This window comes from Emys orbicularis, chromosome 6 (genome assembly GCF_028017835.1).
Source record: "Emys orbicularis isolate rEmyOrb1 chromosome 6, rEmyOrb1.hap1, whole genome shotgun sequence".
NCBI lineage: Eukaryota > Metazoa > Chordata > Testudines > Emydidae > Emys > Emys orbicularis.
In genome coordinates, this window is record NC_088688.1 from 123,950,219 (window position 1) to 123,968,606 (window position 18,388).

The 18,388-nt window shown below is 46.3% G+C and overlaps 1 protein-coding gene across 1 annotated transcript in view; it reads right to left on the bottom strand.

Annotated features, from left to right (window-relative positions):
• The window catches only part of SHB (SH2 domain containing adaptor protein B), a 135,069-nt gene that overhangs the window by 41,979 nt on the left and 74,702 nt on the right, over nt 1–18,388 (bottom strand). The window contains exon 3 of the mRNA XM_065406819.1: nt 8,745–8,960. Coding sequence (XP_065262891.1) covers nt 8,745–8,960 — 216 coding nt within the window. The remainder of the gene's footprint in view (nt 1–8,744; nt 8,961–18,388) is intronic.

An 18,388-nucleotide genomic window follows, 5' to 3' on the forward strand; every position in this document is an offset into this window, starting at 1 on the left:
CATTTGCAGCTTGGTTTTGGAGGATTAGTCAAAATCGGGAGGCCTAGAAATGAGGATCCCGCAAGACCTGCCTGGACTCCAATGGCAGTTGTGCGACAGCAGCTGGATCAGGCCCAAAGCCTGCATTACGAGTACTAATCAGTGCCAGGGCCGCCCAGAGGATTCAGGGGGCCTGGGGCAAAGCAATTTTGGGGGCCCTTTCCATAAAAAAAAAGTTGCAATACTATAGAATACTCTAGTCTCATGGGGGCCCCTGCGGGGCCCGGGGCAAATTGCCTCACTTGCCCCCCCCCCGGGCAGCCCTGATCAGTGCAAGGCTCTATTTACCTCTTAGGAAACTAGCCACTCTTAACATGAAACAAAATCCCACGTCCCATTCAACAACCGGGCAGGCTTCGGTAATTCAGAAAGTGCTCTAGTTCAAACCGGAATTCATTCGGGCGAGTCCTATGGCCTGCGTTGTGCAGGAGGGCAGACTATTCGTATTATTGATACGACCATAGAGCCTTGAAGCCCCAAACATGGACCGGGACCCAACAGTGCTGGGTGCTGTACCAGTGCAGAACAAAAGGATGGGCCCCAGCCCCCAAGAGCGACAGTCTAAGCAGATGATCACAATGCCCCTTCTGGGCTTACCTCTGTGAGTGAGTGCTTGAAGGAGATTTTCTATCCCAATGTAGTGAATAGAACAGTCACCCTATGGGACAACCCTACAGAGTTACAGTTGAGAGCTCCTGTTTATAGTTCACCTATATAAATATTTATTCTTCACAGAAATTAAACGTGGTACAATATCATGAAACCGTGTTAGACAACAGCTTGAAGCTACGCTCAATGACAATACTGACACATTCACTTGCAACAAATAATCATAACCCTATATTTTAAAGACAGCAAGTGGCAGTGACTGACAAGTATAATTACAGAAATCTCATACACCTAAATCAAAGAACTCCCATTCAGAACACTATAATTCAGAAGTAAAAGTGCTGATAGGAACCAACAAAAGATTCAAATGTATCATAATACATTTTAATTAAATTTCTTTTTGTAGGATGTAATTTTACGCAGGCAATATTTTTAATTTAGTGGATCTTCATAAAAGATAACTGTTGTAATCCCTTAAAAGAATATTTACATTTAGACAAATCATAAAACCAAACAGTAATGACGGAATTAATTACAGCCACATGCAGCAAATTAAAAATTAATCTTAATCTAACACATTCCAGAACAAAGAAATAATTGGTGCAAAACAAAAGCTGTGGTTTTTTAAAAAAAAATTAATTCAACATTCAAACAATACAATATCAGAGAGCACCAAAGAGTGCATTAAAAGCTTCATTATTACTCAAGAACCAGACTCCCCATGAGTTGTGTGAGAGACCTAAGGGGAAAGAGGTAATATGTTAAGGAGACCAACTATTTATTGTTTTGGTCAAATATAACTCATTGATCTTATACTATATGCATAGAATATAAAGAGCATTGTCTAGTTTGACACACACACGTGCACAAACACACGTAAACTCAAGATTATTTTTGAATAAAACCAGGGATATTGTATTTTCTACGTATTTTGTACTCCTAGTTCAAAAAGGTTTCAGTTTGTCCAAGTGTACTCAGGTGTGATCTTGCTTTACATGGAAGTGGTGCGGTACTGTACACTCACACAGTAAGTATTTGATTTGCATTCTCAGCGTTGGACAAACAATGAAGTCTCTGTTTTAACATTTCACATACGGCCTCAAAGAAAAACAGTGTTTGGGCAGCACACAAACAACACCCTTGTGTGGGAAGCTCACAATAACTGATATTATTCTTTATGGTTGGAAAAGGACCAAACTACTATGTGAGGAATGACAAGAACTTAACGTAAAATGAGAACCGTGTGCACTACGTTGCACAAGTATTACAGAAAAGCTGGAAAGTGATACATGTCCCAAAAGAATCCCGTCTTTAAATGTTGGTTATGTAAATGCATCTGTCATTTACTGGACACTTACCCCATGTTTTACACACCAGCATAGCATTTCCTTTCTTTAGAAAGGACTTAGCCCAGACAGCACACCACACAGGCAGAGGAGCATGTCCAGCCCTGCCTATGGCTTGGGTAAGGCAGAAGGTCAGAGCGGAGGATTCCATTTGGCCTTAAAAATCTATGTCCATGGGATTTTGCTACTCAGCTTTCACCTCTGCTAAGCGCCTGCGTTGCCCTGCAGAATTTCATCCGAAGTCTCCTAGCTAAATGAACGCTGACGCACGGAAATGTGTCACCCTGGTGATCCTCGCTCAGCCGACTCCTCTATACTCCAGTCCTTGCTCACCCCTGGATTAACGGCCACTGGTGTAACCCAGGGCACGGGGCTCCAGCGGGTCAAGTCTGCCAAGAGAGGGGCTGCTGCAGCTCCAAGCACCTGGAGCACTTTCTCCACCAGAGGCCCACAGCAGACCAGCACGGACCCAAGTGCAGGCCTGGCCGGAGTGGCTGGGCAATATGCTGAGGCCTGGCCCTCCAGGAGCCCTGAGGAGAGACTCCAAATGAGAATTAGAACTGCCCTCTCCACCCAGCCGGACCCCTAAGGGTGGGGTCTGTGGTGCGAACGCCACCCGCCTTTTGCACCAGCAGGGTGGATCAGCCCCATGGGTGCTGACCGGTTTGGGTGAACTGACGCACAAGCTCGGTGGGGCAATATTGCTCCAACTCCCTGCCACTCCCACACTGAGGGGGTATGTCTGGGTAACTGCTTGGAACTAACTGAGGGCTTGTCCACACTTACACTTTATAGCGCTCTAACTTGCTGGCTCGGGGGGGGGGGGGGTGAAAAATCACCCCCCGGAGCTCGGCAAGTTTGAGCGCTTTCAAAGCGCTAGTGTGGACAGGCTCCGAGCGCTGGGAGCCCTCAGAGCTATTCCCCTCGTGGAGGTGGATTACTAGGAGCCCTGGGAGAGCTTGCTCCCTGCGCTCGCGTGCGACCACACTCACACTTCAAAGCGCTGCCGTGGGAGCGCTCCCGCGGCAGCGCTTTGAAGTGTCTAGACGGAGCCTTACTGCTCACAATGTGCACAGGAGGAACAGGAGAACAATGAGTCTCTAGAGCATCAGGAAGCTGCACGACAACTCACTGATTTGCTGTCTCCTTTTTCCTAGTTAATCTTTAACACCTCTTCGTGAGTAATGCAGCACCTACTCTGTCTGTTATGGAAATGTGCCCACCGCTCACCTACAGTGCAATAAACCAATACACCTGCCATTCAATAATGCATGGCAGAGAGTCCGGATCCCAGCAAGGACCCTGAAGCCAGCCACTATGTTGGCATCACAAAATCCTGCATATGTTTTATCAGGCCAAGTGGAAACAACCCTTCTGATCCTCCAGCATGAACAACAGCCTGCTTAAAACATAAGCAAAGGAAAACCAGAACCTAGGTCCCGCCTAACCAAAAACCTGCTGATGCAGACACTGTAAATTACAACCATTTGGTAGATTCTACATAAGCCTGTTTGTTGCGTTTGATAGTTTCATCCATATATTATCTTAGAACGAGACTGTAAGCTCCTGGGGCAGGGCCCATCTTTGTGTTCTTTGTTCGTACAGCGCCTGGCAGAAATGGGTCCATTACCGGGGCCCCTAGGTGCTACTGCAATACCAATAACAAGCAACAAAGTAGAGTTCAATGAAACCAGGGCCTAAGCCACAACCCAGTGAAGTCAATGGAAAGACTCCTAGAGATTTCAAAAGGGCTTTGGATCAGGCCCTAAATAAAAAGCTTGCCCTAGTCCAGGACATTCCTTAAAGCGGAATAATGAAGAAGCCACTACAAACAGCCAAGCAACTCACTGGCTACTTATTTATTTGCTCTCAATGACTCTGATCTAATTTAGTCTATTGACAAGTTACAAAATTCCCAACCCCACCCCAGCCACACACAATCTGGCCTGTAAAAATCAGGAGCGGTTTATGCCTCTTATCTCACCCTTGGGATAGAGCCTGCCATCCGAATTGTTCTGACAGTTCTATTACTAGCATACGCACCAGAACACAACCTGGCTTGCTCTCCAACAGCCATGCTAACAAGGGGGAAAACAGTAGTTCCTCTCCTCCCCACAGAAGAACAGGGGGGAGGGACAGCTCAGTGGTTTGAGCATTGGCCTGCTAAACCCAGGGTTGTGAGTTCAATCCTTGAGGGGGCCCATTAGGGATCTGGAGTAAAAATCTTTCTGGGGATTGGTCCTGCTTTGAGCAGGGGGTTGGACTAGATGATCTCCTGAGGTCCCTTCCAACCCTGATATTCTATGATTCTAACTAACGCATTGTAGGAGCGGCTTGTTTTTTTAAAGCCATCTTTGTGTTTGTGTGGGTGTGATCGAGACAGACAGATGCACACACATTTCCGAGGGTGTACGCTACAACTGAGGGTGTACATTACAGCCAGTCATTAGGCTTGAAAAAAACATATCAAATAGAAAAAACAACAAAACACAGAAAGGCGGCAAAGAGGCAGAAGGGTGGTGTCTGCTCACCTAACCTGGCACGGACAATCCCAGACAGCCAAACGGCACTATGCTATGGCGCACGACAGCTCATGCCATGTGCTTCTCCACGACGTCTGACATACCCTTCCACCATCCTGTTACACACGGAAGAGGGGCAGTAATGATCTTTTTAGGGAAAGGTACGGTACTGAAGTAACAGCCCCTGGAGGCTGAATGTCTATTAAGCCACAGAAAAACTTCCCCAAGATTGAGACACTTGATGGAGGTGATGTGGGAGATTATCAGCTGCTTCTTTAAAATTAATCTAGCCCTTACTCGTGCCCAGCTGAATGGTCTTTCTCCTCCTGCAGAGCAGAGGATGGCTCTCTCGGGTCGAACTGCATTCCACGCCCTGGCTGGCTCTGCAACGTGAATAGCAAGCACATTGCAGAACCCACCTGGTGATGCAAGTCTGGACAGACCGTGCCGTTCATTACCTCGACTGGAGTGCGAGTTTTACAGTCTGGTAGGAACGGACGTGGAAATGGCGGACATGCAAGACCCCTGCTGACTGGAGCCAAGGTGGCCCGTAAGGCTGATTAAACCCGCATCTTCTGTTCCTATTGAGATGCGGTGTCATTTCACTTCACAAGCAGCGCAGGCTGCAGCTCTGTGAAATCAGACCCTTCGGATCTGCTCTCTGTTGCTGATACTCACCAAAAGCCAAATGCTCCTAATCTTTTATGGCATCCTGGGAATTTAAACAAGTGACTGCACTCGCCTAGCCAGCCAGGGAATTACACTGATGGTCAAGGTTACCGGAGAGACTATTCACAAACCCAACACCCTCCTGCCCAGCCGCCAAACGAACAACATGCCAAAAGAAAAGGAGCGAGTCAGCATACCAAGTGTACCGCTGAGCAGCCTCACAATGCGATAGAAATAGCACAGATTGCAGGGAATGCCAATTATAGGTTTAGATCCTGAAAGCACCTATTGCCACGTACTGTGCAACTGAAGCTAATGGAGCTACAACTGGTCAGAAGCATTAACCCCCAGAGCGCTGGGAGAATATTGCCCTTAATTTGGAAAGCTACATCGATGTATTCTTACTAAGCAGTTCGTATAAAGCAAAGATTCCCTTACAAAGACCAGGTTTATTTTGGAGCCTTAGTACAGTGTTACTCTAGCAACGCATCTGATTAACAAGGACCTTTCTTGATGAACTCCCATTGTTAGGTTCTTCGAAAGCTTTCCCAAAGTAGAACTCTGGTCTTCCCTCTCTCAGGATTGTTCCCAGCTCAGAGGGGATTTTGTTTTGGGAAGCTGAATCAAGTTTTCCTTGGTCACTGGTGTGTTATTCAAACATGAAATAAAAATGGAGACGCTTGCACCCTGGTAACACCAATGCTTAAGCATGTGAGTTTGCATTCACACGTGTGCAACAGTTTCACAAAAGAGGGAAGCTGAATGCAAACTTTTACTTGTACGTTTAAGTGTTAACAGAGCCAGAGAGCAAGTCATCATTTCCACACTAACGTTTACATTTTTCAGCTCCTAGACCTGCTCTAGGAAGAGAGCGCGCAGAGCTGAAGCGCAATCCCAGAGTGACTATCATACACGATACAGATAAAAACTACACTTTAAAGAGCTGACACACAGCGTACGCTAGTCAATCGTGGTCTCTGGTTTGGCAGAGCTGCTGTCACTCCTACACTCCTGCCATTGCCGTGCCTAGCGCAATCTGACCTGTGAGTACATAACTCACATAACTACACTTACAAAAACTGACCTGCCGGGCAGTCTGTAGGGCCCCCGACAGGCTCTTTCCAGGCACGTATAAAGGGGACTCCAAGTGGCCATCCAAAAACACTTCTTTGAACTTCAGGCTTGTCCTGGTTTAAAACCCCAGTGGGGGCCAGCAGTACCTTTGACAGGTTGGACAATATTGGGCTGGGAAATAACGAGGGGACAGTCCTTTGCCGGTGAAGATAAGCAGCTCCTGTGTTAGCTCAGTGAGCACACTGCCCATCTCCTTCATTCACTGCCTACTTCGTGATGGCCTGAAAAGAAGAGAGTCATCAGGAGCTCTTCCCCAACCCCGAGGGCTGAGCAGAAGCTACACAGTGGTGATGCACTGAATCCTATGGAAGGATTCAAAGACCCTGGCTGTGGGGGACACCTCCGCAGATAAACAGATATGCCAGATGCCAATATTTCAAATGCTCCATAGGGCGAAGCACCAAGTCTCTTGGTGCATTTTCGGTTCCATTTTAGAAAATCTTTGGGACAGGTCACGACCATGGAGCTAAGTGAGAAAATTCACCTCTAGAAAGGACGAGAGGACGGAGACGCATGTGCGCGTACTAGGGTTTGATCTGCTAACCAGTCTTTCCAAATGGCTGATGCAAGGATCACGTGACTAAAATGGCGAATTGTACACAGTCACACAAAGAGGGAACAAATGCTCCTCGCGCCTCCTTTGCTTTAAAAAATCATATTTGTTTATGTATAAGATGTGCAAGAAGTGGTTCTCTCTTTTCATACATTAAAGCAACTACACCTCTACCCAGATATAACGCTGTCCTCGGGAGCCAAAAAATCTTACCGCGTTATAGGTGAAACCGCATTATATCGAACTTGCTTTGATCCGCCGGAGCGCACAGCCCCGCCCCCCCGGAGCGCTGCTTTACCGCGTTCTATCCGAATTCGTGTTATATCGGGTCGTGTTATATCGGGGTAGAGGTGTATTAACAAATTTAGCTCAATATCATCTCCTCCCGCTCCATATTCTGCTGTCAGCTTGGTCAAATAGCAGAACAATCGTTTTCTCACTGCATATTTCAACTTCTACCCTAAACTAGAATATTGTTGCTGTTCTGCTGAGCAGAGATTGGTGATTTGCGGGGGCGTTTCCCATTGGAGGAAAAGTCACTGATGGGGAAGAGGGGTTTTTTTCACCCCGCTTCGCAAAGAGAGGTGGTCACAAACAGCGAGCAGGCAAGCCCCCTTCTCAGAAATCTCAGCCCCAGCGCCAATGGCAAGTCCTCAGGGAGCCGCTCTGCCTCAGGAATGGGCACTAATTAGCGGGATTAAAGCAAAGAGCAGAAATTCTTCATGTTTGCAACAGCTCTCCCCAAAAGAAACAGCATCACAAAACACACAGCATTTATTCAAAGACTGGACCCTGCCTGCATGAAGAAAATATATGAATGACTAAGTAACCCAGTCACCTGATAATTCCCACCACAGTATGTACAGCCATGAAAAAAAAATCACTAACTTGTCAGCCCAATTCCTAGTCCAGCTCCACTGTGTCCATTTAATCTCAACAGAAAACATAGGATTTCTGTGGCTATATATTATTCTAGAGAATTAGCAATGCTATCGCCGGTATTACGGTACTCAAACAGGTGCTGGAAACTCACCTTACTCCAGACCAGTCAGAGCTTCCTTAAATGAGTCAGATCTTCAAGCGTTAATTGCTCCCTGACTCAGACCCTCCACCACCTTTCCTTTTGGATGTGGAGGCTCAAGAGACCTCAGAATAGTGGATTAAAACATCATTCCGGCCCACCCCACACCCTGCGAGCGGTGAGACGGAGGCAGTTTGCCTGTCTGAAGCAGAATATCGCCACTGGCTCTAGGTGGACATCAAGCCTGGAGCACTGGAGATGGACGTACAGAAGTGACTGTCTGGATACAACGTTTTCGCGAATGGTGAGTTTTGAGGTGGGCTAATGTAATAGTGCAAGGGGGTGAATTTAAGACCAAGCTATGCAAGTTACTCATGTGCACATCAACCAGCTTGACTCAAATGAACACATTTATTCACTGTAACAACTACTGAAAAGTTGTTTTAACACAACGCATTAGAGAAGGCGTGAGCTTTTCCGCTTGCCATGCACATCTAAGTCGCTAGCTTTATGGAGCCATCTGAGGTGTATCTTAAGGAACAATACTTCTCAGCAGCTCCGCAGTGCTGCAGTAAGTGCAATGGGTTATTCACCTCGAGCATCTGAGACAATTCGTAACCAGAGACTGGACCCATCGTGGAGTTTCTTTGCCAGATCTACGCTGGAATGCTGACAAGTGTCTATTGTTTCTTATACTGATGGAAGGGAAAAAATCTCAAAATGACTTAACCTTTTCTTTAAAAAGCCCTTAAAAATGGACAAAATTCAGGGCACTGAGCCCTCCTCACTCTGGGCATGAGTGCTGCACATGCAGGAGACACAATGGTGTGGACCAGATCCAGGATTCCTACCTGCCAAGGCTGGGATTGTGACTTTGTTCCACTCCCAGGGCTGATCGTATTCATCTGCAGGCCTGTCGTCATCCTGTGGCAGCTTGCTCTCTCGCAAGCGCTGGCCCACCAAGCTGTCAGTGTCTGACTCCACACCATTGCCTTCTGGTTCATAGGGCGTGTCATAGAGCTGAATGCCTTTCTGCTGGGACTTCACGCTTTCTTGCCTTTGAAATTCTGTAGCAAAGAGAGAAAATAATTGTGTTAGGCTGACCACTGACGATACCTATATATTGAACAATTGTATAGCATTAAACACCGGTGAAAACGTTGCTGCAGACAGCAAGCTGTTTAAAGGCTTCCAAATTTATTTCTCTATTAGGTAACTGACATGAAACAGACCCAGGTCTCTGTCATCAATATTTTACATGAAGTAAAGATAGCCCACAGCATGAATGATTTCTCCTACTGCCCAGTTGATGATAAAAATACTGGAGGGGAGATAAGTGCCGACTAGATCACAGGAACTATGCAGCACATTGATGAGCAGCACTTCAAATGGGTCTGGTTGTATCAGAGTTCACCATTACTCCCAATGTCATTTTGATACATGGCAGCACCCATACGCAGTCACAGAAACAGAGAGAGGTCTTCATGATCACAGAAAGATGTAAAGAGAGGCATTTAGCCAGCTATGTCGGATGGATGCCAATGTGTCTGTTTTATTTGTTGGATCACTACTAAAAAAAATAAAAATAAACATACCAACACTACACAGAACAATAGTAATGCTGATATAAATAATGGGCCTGGGTCTCTACTGGGCTAGTCCAGTTTCAGCAGGGTATAATCCAGGAGTTAACACCTCTGGAAATTTCCACTACATGCATCCAACGAAGTGGGTATTCACCCATGAAAGCTCATGCTCCAACACTTCTGTTAGTCTATAAGGTGCCACAGGACTCTTTACCACCCCTAATGTTATAACACCTCGCTTTCACACAGCACTTTCCATCAGGAGCTCTCCAAGCACTCTACAAAGGAGGTCACATATCATTAACTCCATTTTACAGCTGGGGAAATGGAGGCACAGGGAAGGACAGTGTCTTGTCTCAGATCCCCCAACAGCAGCGGAGCCAGGGCCAGAACCCAGTCCAGTTTCTATTCATTGGGCCACACTGCCAAGATACAGTCTACAACTTACATGCATTACTACTAAGCAGCAGCATTACGATAGTATTTCTTTAACCTAGGAAACATCAATTGAAGTACTCAAATAAACAAAGCCCTCCCTGCCTATAACACTGCAGAACATTCCCAGACCAAACTGATGGCTGCCGTTTTCCATCAGAGCCGCCATTATACTCAAGAGATGAAATCTGGGACAGACCAGGATGGCTACACTATTTCCTTCCTAGGAGGATAGAGCAGATCAACCCCATGCAGCAGTCGTTCAAAGGGAGAGCTTTTAAGGCTCAAATGGGAATTTGGCACCTTGTTCCCCTGGAAAGCCAATGAGAGTTGGACACGTGACACCCATTTCTGCCTGTCAAAGTCTCCCCTGAAGTCCTTCTGAGAAATTCATTTTAGAGGGAAAAAACCTCTCCAGAGAAGTCTGACTAGGGCAACCAGTACTGTCAATTACAGCGCATGTCTTACAGGAACCGCTGGCCAGGCTTCTTGCAAAGGGCACCCCGGGGCCACCTAAGCATTCGCAGTGTGGGCAGTGGGAGCACGCAGTGTGCCACAGCTCTTCCTAATTTCAAAGAACCGACCGTCTTTAAATTCGACTTTTCCTGTAGCACATGGACAATGACAGTCAGCTCTACTGCAGTGAAAAGAAAGGGCACATTGGGGAAGAGTTTTTGGAAATGAAAAGACTAATCTCACACCGAAAGCCTCTCCTGCCTGAGTACGAAGACGGTTTGCGGGGGAAGTATTCTGATCTGTGCATTTTACTGCACACGCCCTTTAAAATGTCCATATTGCCACCAACACAGCTTGCTCCCAGCTTGCCAAGGGTCTGCTCTAAAGCTACGTGTACTGCAGGGAGAGCAGTGTCCTGGACAGAGGCGAGAATGAGTCTCCTCTGCCCTGCCTCGGATTCAAGAGTTTAACTGCAGCTGTGGGCCCCATCTCTGTTGGACCAGATGTAATTGGAAAAGGGAAAGGTCAAAAGGGAAAGGAGGCCCCAAGAAGCCGCCGGCAAGCTCTGCAGAGCCAGCTCCCGTGCAGCAGCAGTAGCCATCATGTTCAAAGCCTGACATTCACTTTCCTACTAGACCAAATAGATCTCAAGTACTTGGTAAAGACCACAATACCCTGGGCAGGAATCACAAATAGCAAACACTGCAACAAACAGAAGAGCCCTGTAGAGTTACTCATTTGGAAAAGGTTAACCTGGCCCCTCCAAGAAGAGAGTAATTAACCGCTGGAACAATTTACCCACGGTGATGGTGGATTCTCCATGACCGGCAAGTTGTAAATCAAGATGGGATGTTTTTCTAGAAGATCTGCTCTGGGAACGATTGTGGGGCAGGTCTCTGGCCCGTGTTATACAGGAGGCCAGACGAACTCAGGGGTTCTCAACCTTTTTCTTTGAGCCCCTCCCAACACACATGCTATAAAAACACTGTGCCACAACAACTAGTTTTCCGCATATAAAAGCCAGGATCGGCATTAGGGGGTAGCAAGCAGGGCAACTGCCTGGGGCCCCATGCCACGGGGCCCCCACAAAGCTAAGTTGCTCAGGCTTCGACTTCAGTCCCAGGTGGCAGGGCTCGGGGCCCCGGGCTTCAGCCCCACACAGTAGGGCTTCAGCTTTCTGCCCTGGGCCCCAGCGGGTCCAACACTGGCCCTGCTTGGCGGATCCCCTGAAACCTGCTCGTGGCCCCCCAGGGGCCCGGACCCTGGTTGAGAACCACTGGACTAACTGATCTCAATGGTGCCTTCTGGCCTTGGAACCCAGGGACACGTAAACCACTATCACGAACCCACATTAATCACAAATCAGGCATCGCAGAATTCCATTTTATTTATTATCTGTAAAAGTTTATTTTAAATGGATGTTTATTTCAAAACATTTTTCTCAGTTGCAGAACATTATGGGGACAGGGCCTGTCAGACAATTATTTAATGACGGGGGATGCGGAGATTCAAAAAGTTAAAGCTTTCCAATTGTAAAGCACAAGTTATTAACATTGCATCAAAAGATAGAGCATAAATATCCTTACATCAAACTCTCAAATTCTCAACCAGCATTTTTCTTACTTTGCCTATCTGTAAATTTTAATGGTTATTCATGGAAATGTGTGTGTGTGTGTGTGTGTGTGTGTGTGTGTGTGTGTGTGTGTGTGTGTGTGCGTGCGTGCGTGTGTGTGCTGAAATCAATGCTTATCAACATTTACTGATAAAAATGTAATCCTCCAAAGCCCAGTCATAATTTTGGATTTCACTACAGAGAAGTGATTATTTTTAACAGAGCAACAAAGACCTGCAAACATCACCACCCTAACTGCATAATCCAATTTTCCTCCATACAAAAAGAAAACGGATTAAGAGTTAATTGTTAAAAACAGTACTTCAAAATAAATAATCAAAACTACCTATGGAAGAACAACTTCACTGCTGGGCAGAAGCATGTTAACTTATACATTAAAGATGCAAATAAACACGAAGAAAATCATACTGAAACCCACTGATGCATCTAAACTACACAGTTCCAGATAATTCACAGCCATGGATTTCAGACTACACTCCCACCTTTGTAATAGTAACAACGCCTAGAAAACAGTTATCTGAGTAGTTTTTCTACAGCAGCTTAAGTGTATGAGAAAAGTGTCGTTCCACATCATTAGTGCTTTCACATAGTGAGATACAGGGAATCTTCAGTGCCTATATTGAAAGTGTGTCTTTGTAAAAGAATTTTGCTCAAGGGTGGAATGCTACATTAAGAAAACTCTCCCTGTCAAAGATCACATAGGCTGCACCCAGCTATAAGCTATTAATACCCTCCTGACGCTTGCTGGATCAGAACCACAAGAGTCTCATCCCTTTTAAATCACAGCCATATTTAGTGTCTGGCAGTTTACTAAAATGTGAAATGTGTTTTGTGTTCAAAGAATACAAAAGACAATCTTCCTAAAACCAAGAGTCCAGAGCTAACAACAATCAGTACCTGCATTTGCGCTGCAGACACCATTAACCCCATAGGAACCCATGAAAGGCAGGAGCCAGCAATCATATGTTTTAAGTCACAAGTTATTTTTTACAAAGCATCAACAAATTCATAGAAAAATGACCTTTAATAAAGGATGTGGCAGGTTGCTATTTCATGCTTTCTAGTCAGAGAACATGAGCATTAAACAGACATGTGTTGAACCCTGAAGTAGAAAGGTTTTCCGTGTGAAGCCAGGCTCTAAGGCAAGCAGAGAAATATTAAGATCCCTTTAATTTGTTTGAATTTCAATCTTTGATTAACATGTCAAACGACTATTTACACAAGAATGTAATTTGTCTCAGTTAAATCACACGCGCTTTCCCCGTCAGCAGCAAGCTGAACTGAGAAGCTGCCGCACAAGCAGTGACAGTGTGATGCGTTGCTGACAGCACAGCCGGGACCGGAATACTTAAGCATTAGCTATTTGTAGGAGACAGAACATTTGTGCTGGGGCACTTTTTATGGATCTTCATGAAAGCTGTAATCACTACAGCTCTAAGCGCTAAAATAATTCTTGGAATGACCAAGGAATCTGAAAGTGTGTTAATTCCACTTTCTTGAAGTCTGGCTTTGAGGATTACAAGGTCACGGGTCTTTTCATTCAAATAGAAGCAAGAGCAATCAAGAATGCATTGAATAAAAGGCTGCTAAAGCTTTATATAGACTATTTTCTGCTTTCTTTGAAGACCAAATTTTAATGCCCTGATTTTCTCATTTATTAATTTTATCCTTTGATCTCAATGCTGAAGTGCATTTTTCTAGAATTATGCTTATTAAAATTCAACAGCAGTACAGGGAATTGAAGTTTCCATGGAAGAAATGTACTGTCACTTTTGTTGCTAGCAGGTTGAAAGTCACCACAATGGGAAGAATAAACTTACCTCCAATTCTTATTCTCTGCAGTTAGTGATTGTAACAGAGCCATGGTCCACGTTTTCAGTCTCCTGTGTGAAATTCAGAGTCTGACTAGCAAGCTAAAATAATTCAGAACTTTTGGGAGGATCAGGTTATGTGACCCAAAGGCTGAGCTAAAAATCTTATGACTTCCAACAGCCAAAGAAAAATGCATACAATATAGAGAGCTACAACTATCAAGGGGAAGCAGATAACCACTGTAGCAGTTACACTAGCGCTAAATTGCTCTTAAACTTTTCAGTAGCCTAAACTACTAAACAACTTAAGTATTTGCAGCATTCCCATGGTATCCGCTTACTTGAGGGAATACCTTTGGAGTTAAATAGGGAAGCAGCAGAAACCCTGCAAACACAGAAGTAACATTATCTAAAGAACACTGGAAAGTGTGGTTTGTTTTGGAGACCGGCACTGTGCCTTCTGAGAATCAGACTGATTGACGAACATTTTCTCCTCCTCCAAAGTAAATGCAGTAGATGATAAAGCTATTTTTCCAGAATCTATACAGCTCCTTACTCTCACTGAAAATAAGAGATCTGGAAATTGAAAATGATCAGATCAAAAAACGTAGCCCCATCCCCAATCTAAACATATTTGTTTCCAATTGGGGGAGAAGGGAAGTTGTTTCCTCTATCCACAAGCCAAATATTTCCATAATGTAACTACTAAATAGTTATAGCTCAATCTAGCCTGATACACTGCTATAAAAAACATTAATTAACCCCCTTGGAAATATTCCAAGTTTATGTCTGATTGAAACACAAGTCAAGGAAACTTTTCTTTTTATATTTCTAACACAATGAAATACAGAGTAAGGGGCAATTCAGTATTTTATGTAAATATTTGTACTAGGAACACAGTATATAAAAAGGTACCTGAAGTCAAGGAAATGCTTATCAGCACTTAACTGGCAAAAGAAGACCAGCTGTCCGCTGGTGCTATTCTCCAAGTACCAGTATCTGCACTGAGTGGTACTATGCAATAAACATCCTGTCATGTCTTTAATGAATCTTGATGCCTTAAAAATATCACATCTGGACAGGGCTGGCGCAACCCATTAGGCGACCTAAGGCGCTAACATTTGGGGGGGCGGCGACCGCGGCGGCTGGACCTTCGGCCACCCCGGTCATTGGCGGTATTTCGGGGGCGGGACCTTCTGCCGCTTGTCAGGGGCAGCATTTCGGGGGCGGGACCTTCCGCCGCCTAGGGCGGCAAAAAAACTGGTGGCGCTCCTGCATCTGGACTATGCTTGCATCAAAGGATGGACCTGCCAGGACTGCGAACTGTCTGATCCATGATGCACATTGTGTCACCTTTAGACTGAAGCTATATCTCCATGCACCACATGTCGGTGTCCTGATGATACGGCACCTACACCACAACGGCCTATTACATTGGTGCTTCAATGTTACTCCCATTGGTCACAAGAGACATTGACAGCATTCGGACACATCACCCTGTTGGGTCTCAGGCTACCCTGAATGCCCCAAAGGAGAGCGGGGGTGGGGTGGGAAGAGAAGGGAATGGACACATACCCAATTGGGAGGGATGGGGGGGGAAGGACGACAAATGGTTAGGTGCCTTCCACCTTTGGCACAGCTGACTAATGAGGAACATACAAAAACCGCCAAGCATTTCAGCTACCGAACAGCATCAGCCCCACAGTGAGATACAGCCACAACAGCACCGTCAACCAAAGAGCTGCACCAAAGACCAAATTTGGAACTCTGAACCACTGAGGCAGCTGGTCTCTTCTGGGCCCATGCAAATCCCACAACCCCGAGTGAAGCGTGGAAGAGCTGGGGACAAAAAAGCATTCTCAGCCAAGAGGATCCCAGAATAGAACAAGCTTCCAGAGGTGATAAAGGTGGATAGAAAGCTGGCTAGATCATTGGGCTCAACAGGTAGTGATCAATGGCTCCATGTCTAGTTGGCAGCCGGTATCAAGCAGAGTGCTCCAAAGGTCGGTCCTGGGGCCAATTTTGATCAATATCTTCATTAATGATCTGGAGGATGGCGTGGACTGCACCCTCGGCAAGTTTGCAGATGACTCTAAACTGGGAGGAGTGGTAGATACGCTGGAGGGTAGGTATAGGATACAGAGGGACCTAGACAAATTAGAGGATTGGGCCAAAAGAAATCTGATGAGGTTCAACAAGGACAAGTGCAGAGTCCCGCACTTAAGACGGAAGAATCCCATGCACTGCTACAGACTAGGGACCGATTGGCTAGGCAGCAGTTCTGCAGAGAAGGCCCTAGAGACGAGAAGCTGTGGACGAGAAGCTGGATATGAGTCAACAGCGTGCCCTTGTTGCCAAGAAGGCTAACAGCATTTTGGGCTGTATAAGTAGGAGCATTGTTAGCAGATCGAGGGATGTGATCATTCCCCTCTATTCGGCATTGGTAAGGCCTCATCTGGAGTACTGTGTCCAGTTTTGGGCCCCACACTACAAGAAGGATGTGGAAAAATTGGAAAGAGTCCAGCGGAGGGCAACAAAAATGATTAGGGGGCTGGAACACATGACTTATGAGGAGAGGCTGAGGGAACTTGGATTATTTAGTCTGCAGAAGAGAAAAATGAGGGGGAATTTGGTAGCTGCTTTCAACTACCTGAAAGGGAGTTCCAAAGAGGGTGGATCTAGACTGTTCTCAGTGGTACCAGATGACAGAACACGGAGTAATGGTCTCAAGTTGCAGTGGGGGAGGTTTAGGTTGGATATTAGGAAAAACTATTTCACTAGGAGGGCGATGAAGCACTGGAATGGGTTACCTAGGGAGGTGGTGGAATCTCCATCCTTAGAGGTTTTTAAGGTCAGGCTTGGCAAAGCCCTGGCTGGGATGATTTAGTTGGGGATTGGTCCTGCTTTGAGCAGGGAGTTGGACTAGATGACCTCCTGAGGTCCCTTCCAACCCTGATATTCTATGATTCTGGCTGCCTCTAGGGAACACTGCAGATCTTTCCTCTTCACAAAGGCCTTTCCAAACTAGGAAAAGCACGGAGTTACATGGGCTCTCCTTCTGCCCAAACAACCCAGCCAACCTAGCCCTCAGAACAAGTCAACCCAAAAAGCTCAATACAATCAAATACAATTGAAAGAAAGCCCCACACCCCCTATCCCAAGCAGAGTTTTACTGCAAAAAGGGAGAAGTGCCAGACACTCCATGGAGTCCACTAGGGACTTCGCTACTGCTCCTGATTTTACACGGAAGGGGCTTAGATACTGTGGTGATGGGCAGCAGCAGCAAACCCCTCGGCCTGTTATAAACATTCTCCAGCTCAAACAAGGCTACTCAGAGACCTACTGGGCTATGCCAAAGGCCGCTCTCTGCCCCTGTCCCTGCCTCCCGTGTGTGCTTACATTACAGCCTTTCAGCCAGCTCAGGACACGAGTCAGCCTGCTGGTGCTGTGCAGGTTAGCTAAAGGCTTTGCATAGCTCTTTTCCAGTTTGGGTAAAAAGAGGCAAGGGCCCAGAGGTGGAACCCTCCCTCCAACCCTACCTGACTTACACTGCCCAGCAGGCCCTGCCAGAGGGAGGGTGGGAGCCTTTAGATTGTTAAGCAGACACTTAGTTTGCAGCCTCCTTAGGTGGCACAACCAACGTATTGGTTTGAGGGGCTTCTATTTCCTCAAGCAAATGCTTTCATCGGAGCACAGCACCAGATTGGCAAGTGCTCCAGAATGTTAGCTGATCAGCCAAGCGCTCCTCTATGAAAGCTTCAACACACATATTACAATACACTAAATGTTTATTTAAGAGAGAGGCTAATTGCTCCATCAAAGGGTTTGCAAGGTAAAACTGTTCCCCCTTTCCGTGTATTTATTTTGCAGCAATCATTCCGGGGGCGGGGGGGGACGGGGACAAGACACTTCTGTGTTACATCCAGCAGCAAGCAAAGGGGCAGTCTTTACAAGGGGTGTGGCATTGGGGCTGCAGAGCGTATTGGACTCTATTCTACCTTCAGTGCCCATACATCACTCTTATAAACAACAACAATAGCTGGCCCATGCACTGCGCGGGAAGGAAAGACACCTGAGCGTTTAGCTTCAAATGCCAAATGTTGGGAAGGGTAACACGGCGAATTAAAATATATTTAAACAATCACCAAACCACGAGTGCAAGTGGCTAGCCTCCAGGCTAAAGAATGCCCAGGAACTTTACGTCCAGAATTCTCCCCAGGGCCAAGATTGCCCTGGGGAAAAGGCAGGGGGGGCAGACTGCCAGAGAGCCCGTTCTGCCTCCCTGGGTCCAGCTGTACCAGGCCTGACAGCTGACTCCAGGGGTGTGCTGGAGTGCACCAGGCTCCAGCCACGGCATATTTCTAAACTGGAGGTGCTGGTGGGAGGGGTGGGGAATGTCTGCCGTGGCGGTTTAAACCTGCCAGGGACCCCGACATACATAGAATCATAGAATATCAGGGTTGGAAAGGACCTCAGGAGGTCATCTAGTCCAACCCCCTGCTCAAAGGAGGACCAATCTCTAACTAAATCCCCAAATCCCCCCCTCAAGGATTGAACTCACAACCCTGGGTTTA